Here is a 4,794-nt window from a genome sequence, read left to right on the forward strand (position 1 = left end):
GGTTGAACAGTCTTTGAACATCTGAGGAGTAACAAGGCCTGGACTTTTGAACAACACATAATGGACGTTTGAAGACTACTTTGAAAATTTGAGCCCCTAAATATTACATATATGTAAAGCAAATCTTTCCCTTTTTCGAAACGCAAGGATAGCAAGTCTTGAACACTTCTGAGACACGCGAGTAACAGATTTTTTAATACACGAAGAGCAAACCTTTAACAGCGAAGAAGTATTTGGAGAACAAATCCTGAACACTGAACGATCATTCGAAGAACGAATTTTGAACACATGAGTTTCTCGAAGGGACAAACACATCCACGAACATTAGAAAATAAATATTTCTAAACCTCTCCAGATAAGGAGAACATGGTGCAGAATAAAAAAGAAAGAAAAAAACAGGAATAATAATATCTTCCAACACTTTCTTGAACTTCTTCCAAGACTCTTTAAGTTTAGTCACGTCAAGTCATGTTAAGTCTTCGGTAATCTCCTAGTGACACGCCGAAGAGCTCTTGCCCGCCATTCGCACGCGCTCATTGGCCACTCGAAGGAATCCAGGAGAGGGAGTTATTGCACGCGAGTGGAGTGCGGCGAGGGGGGGTGCTGGAGGGGATGCAGAAAGGGTGTATTAAACAATGTGTACTATATATGATAACCCTTGACTTGGTAAACGTCCAGGTCCTCGTCATTAAAACAAATTCACAATGATTTTTTTTGCAATTATTTCTAGTCTATTAGAATATTTATCACGGAATTTATATTGCTTTGCTTGCGGCATCATTTCAGTGTTCGAAGTAATTTATCAAAAATCAATCTTGCTTTTGGATAAGATCCAAACCTTCGATATTCGAAACGCATAGACTCGTCCACATTACAAAGAGGCCATCCAATAACTATGAAGTCCGGTGTATAATTGATAAAGGTTGAGTCTGGGAAAGATAATGAATAGTTTATACAGGAATATATGCTCTGTATATTCACTTTCAATTCTGTATCAATATCTATTGCTAGATCGGACATTCAAATAGCGACCGGTATTTTTTTTCTTTTTTGTGGGGCATGAGTAAAAGTTTGAAAGAATAAATGTGTTTTCAAACAAGTTTATTTTGATGAGGCAAATGGAAGTTCAAGGTACGCATGCAATATGTAAAGCTGAATGAAGTAAAGCTGTTTAACAATTCACAGCATTGCGAATGGACGTATCGTACATGACAGACAATTCCAAGATGGCAAAGTTCTACATTCAGTTGTCAAGGGAGTCAGTAGATTGTTTTTAGAGCTAAATAAAATAATGAAAAGGCAAGTCTGTCTCTTCATGTAGTCCCAAAACAATGAATTTACTGATGATTAACCAGGACAAAGTCTAAGCAAAAGCGTCGGTGCGCAGATATCGTTGCTTCCGTGAACATTCAAACACTCTGAGGTTTGAGGCGAATTGCCATGCCTGTTTGCGGCTGGTTCGAGAGGGTCAGGCTACTCGCCACTATTATCTTTCCTTTTTCGTGTTGGAATAATATTTCACGTTTGGTGTGCGGTGCTGTGTAGCGTTGAGGTTCTCGTCTGGGAATCTGCTGCCCCGGGCTCAAATCCCGCACTCGCAGTCAACGGTAACTCAGCCATCCTTTTCCACACAAGGGGAATTTGGAAGCGGAATAAACAGGCGGCCTCGGGTTGACCGGAGCCACTCGGGTCTTGTCCCCGGACCTTGAATTATTACGATTTGTGATCATGATATTTTGTGCCGATACTTTTCCTTTTCGTGTGGCTCTGATTACTACAGTGTTCCTGCACTTTTCCTGATGGTGCTTTTTGAAAATGAAGTGACTATATGTTGATGTTATATAAGGATTTAGATAATAACATGGATTACTTTTTCGAGTTTCATTGAGGGGATATATATAAATTGAGCGAGACAGCCAGGGGCAAAAGAAAAATCAGAAGAGAAGCGAGAGAGAGAGACAGGAGCAAAGGAAAGGGCAGAGCAAAATTCCCGCCTCGCGCGTCCTCTTTTCCTCGGCGCTTCCACGCCTTTCGCCCAGCCGGATAAATTCGCCTCACCTTCGTATTGATTGGATGGCTGCGCCCTCGGATTGGGCTGGCTAATCACGGGATTAATGGCTATTTTCGGCTTGTTTAGGAGTTAGCGAGCGGTGGGTCACAGGTCGCGCCTGATTGTGACAGAGGATCGCGAAATAATTAGAGTAATCCCATTTTGACATTAGCTTAACCACATCATGACAGCTTAACCCCCTGTGGATTTAATGCAGGCGCCACCCAATTACGAGAAATTGTATTTATGTGTACAGCTGTATTACCCTTCCCCTCTCCCACCCACCCCCATCCGCCCCCGGTCCACCGCCCGTTTTGTCTCTCTTTCTTTCTCTTTTGTTGCGATTCTCCCAGGCATCGAGGGAGAGGAAATAGTTGTAAAAGCATGGAGCTTAAACGCCGCTCGTGACGCTGTTTTGCTCCTCGTTTCGGATGCTAACTGAGAGGCGTCATGTTAAACTCATTCGAAAACGCGTGACAAATAACTTTGTAAATATTCTGACGTTTACATGGGAATGTTTATTCAGCGCTGTTGCACTAACGGTATTAGTCTGAGTATATTTAGGCGTATATGAGTTGTGTAAATACTGTGCGGACACGGACATACGCACACGTGTGTCTGTGTCTGTGTGTATACACACTCACACACACATGTATATATATGTATACATACCTTTTTGTGTACTTCTATTTAAGGCGAGTGGATAAATAGGAAAGGTCGCTGAATAATAAACAGAAAGAAAGAAGCACAAAGAAAAATTATCAAGAATGTCAGGGAAATAAATGAATAAAATGGAACAAAAATAATCATCGAGAATAAAATGGAATCAAGAAAAGCAGAGATATGAAAGGGGGAATATTAACAATGGAAAAGAAAACATAAAAACCCAAGAAAAGAGAAAACTAAGAGATCAAAACAGGAGACGGAACATATCAACTATAACACATGGCTAAAACGCAGAGACACACCACGCGGAGAAGCAATAGGAAATTCTCCATTTGGCGCCGCGGCTGAAGGCGAACATGACTGAAATTCCCCTGACACCCACAGCAACAGGGTCACGTGACGATAATCCTGAGCCTTCCTTCAGCTCTCCTGTTTGCGTTTTTGAGTGGCGAGTGTGAGTGGGTGGATGGTGGGTGAGTGGGTGTGCGTGCACACGCACACACACACACACACACACACACACACACACACACACACACACACACACACACACACACACACACACACACACACACACACACACACACACACACATATATATATATATATATATATATATACGTATATATATATATATATATATATATATATATATATTTATATAATATATATATACATATGTACATATATCTATCTATATATAATATATATATATACATATATATATATATATATACGTATATATATATATATATATACATATATATATATATATATATATATATATATATATATATATATATATATATATATATATATATATATATATATATATATATATATATATATATATATATATATATATATACATATATATATATATATATAAGCTTATCTTTATACGTGATCTGTATGCTCATATGTGTTCCCGTGCCTGCGTGCCCGTGCGACGCCCGTGGACCCATGCTTGCGCGTGCTTGCGTTCCGTTGACTTAGCGACCTCCCCGCCCCGCCCTCCCCGCCCCAAACTTCCCCGCCCCGCCCCTTCCCGCCCCGCCCCGTCCCGCCGATGCCCTTGGTCGCCGCAGATCTGTCGCTCTCGCATGCATTGTGTGTTTTATTCTACGCTCTAATTCTGTCCTGTATAGACTGTAAGCTCTGGGATGTATCTCCTCTCGCTCTCTCTCGCCCTCTTCTATCTTTTAGAATCCCTTTTTCTTTCTCTTGTTTTGCTTTTTTTATTATTATTATTATTCGTTTTGTTTGATGTATCTTTTTATGTTCCTTCTTTAGCTTCTTCTCTCCCTTCTTTCGTCTACTTACTCTGCCTCCTATTCCTTTTCCTTGTCTCTTCATCTACTTTCGCTTCTGCCTTTTTGCTTCCTATTTCCCATATCCAGTTACAGTTCTATTTTCTTCTTCCTCTTCTTCTTCTTTTTCTGTCTACTCGTCTCACCTTCCCTTCTCCTCTTCCTTTCTTCTGCTCACTATCCACCGCCCCACTCTCCCCCTTCAACCCCCCCGCCTACTAACCCACATGCCCGCCTTCTCCCCTCCCCCTACCCCCATCCCCCCTAACTCTCTGCCCGCGGATGATACCCAGTATCCCTTTAAGACTACCGCTCCCTCCCCTTCCCTTCCCTCCTCCCCTCCCCTCCCCTCCCTCTCCCCTTCCTTACCCTCCCCTTCCCCTCCCCTCCCCTCCCTTGCCCTTCCCTTCCCCTCCTCTCCCTTCCCCTCCCCTCCATTCCCCTTCTCTTTCCCCTCCATTCCCCTTCCTCTTCCCCTCCATTCCCCTTACCCTCCCCTCCCCTCCCCTTCCCAAACCAACCCCTCCCTCCCTTCCCTTCCCCCTTTCCTCTCCCCTCCCATCCCCTCCCCTCCCTTGCCCTTCCCTTCCCCTCCTCTCCCCTCCTCTCCCTTCCCCTCCATTCCCCTTCTCTTCCCCTCCCCTTCCCCTCCACTCACCTCCCCTCCCCTACACTCCCCTTCCCTCCATTTCCTTTCCCTTCCCCCTTTCCCCGTCCCTCCCCTCCCCTTTCACTCCCCTTCCATTCCCCTACCCTTCCCTTTCCCTC

At 43.4% G+C, this 4,794-nt stretch overlaps 1 protein-coding gene across 1 annotated transcript in view; it reads right to left on the bottom strand.

Moving 5' to 3' along the window:
* Nucleotides 1-490: 490 nt before the first annotated feature.
* Nucleotides 491-4,794, bottom strand: part of LOC138864145 (uncharacterized) — a 10,897-nt gene continuing 6,593 nt past the window's right edge. The window contains exons 6-7 of the mRNA XM_070130195.1: nucleotides 839-893; nucleotides 491-603 (exon numbers count right to left, since the gene is read on the bottom strand). Of these exons, the coding sequence (XP_069986296.1) occupies nucleotides 491-603; nucleotides 839-893 (168 nt within the window). The remainder of the gene's footprint in view (nucleotides 604-838; nucleotides 894-4,794) is intronic.

Source organism: Penaeus vannamei, chromosome 15 (genome assembly GCF_042767895.1).
Source record: "Penaeus vannamei isolate JL-2024 chromosome 15, ASM4276789v1, whole genome shotgun sequence".
In the NCBI taxonomy this organism is placed as follows: domain Eukaryota; kingdom Metazoa; phylum Arthropoda; class Malacostraca; order Decapoda; family Penaeidae; genus Penaeus; species Penaeus vannamei.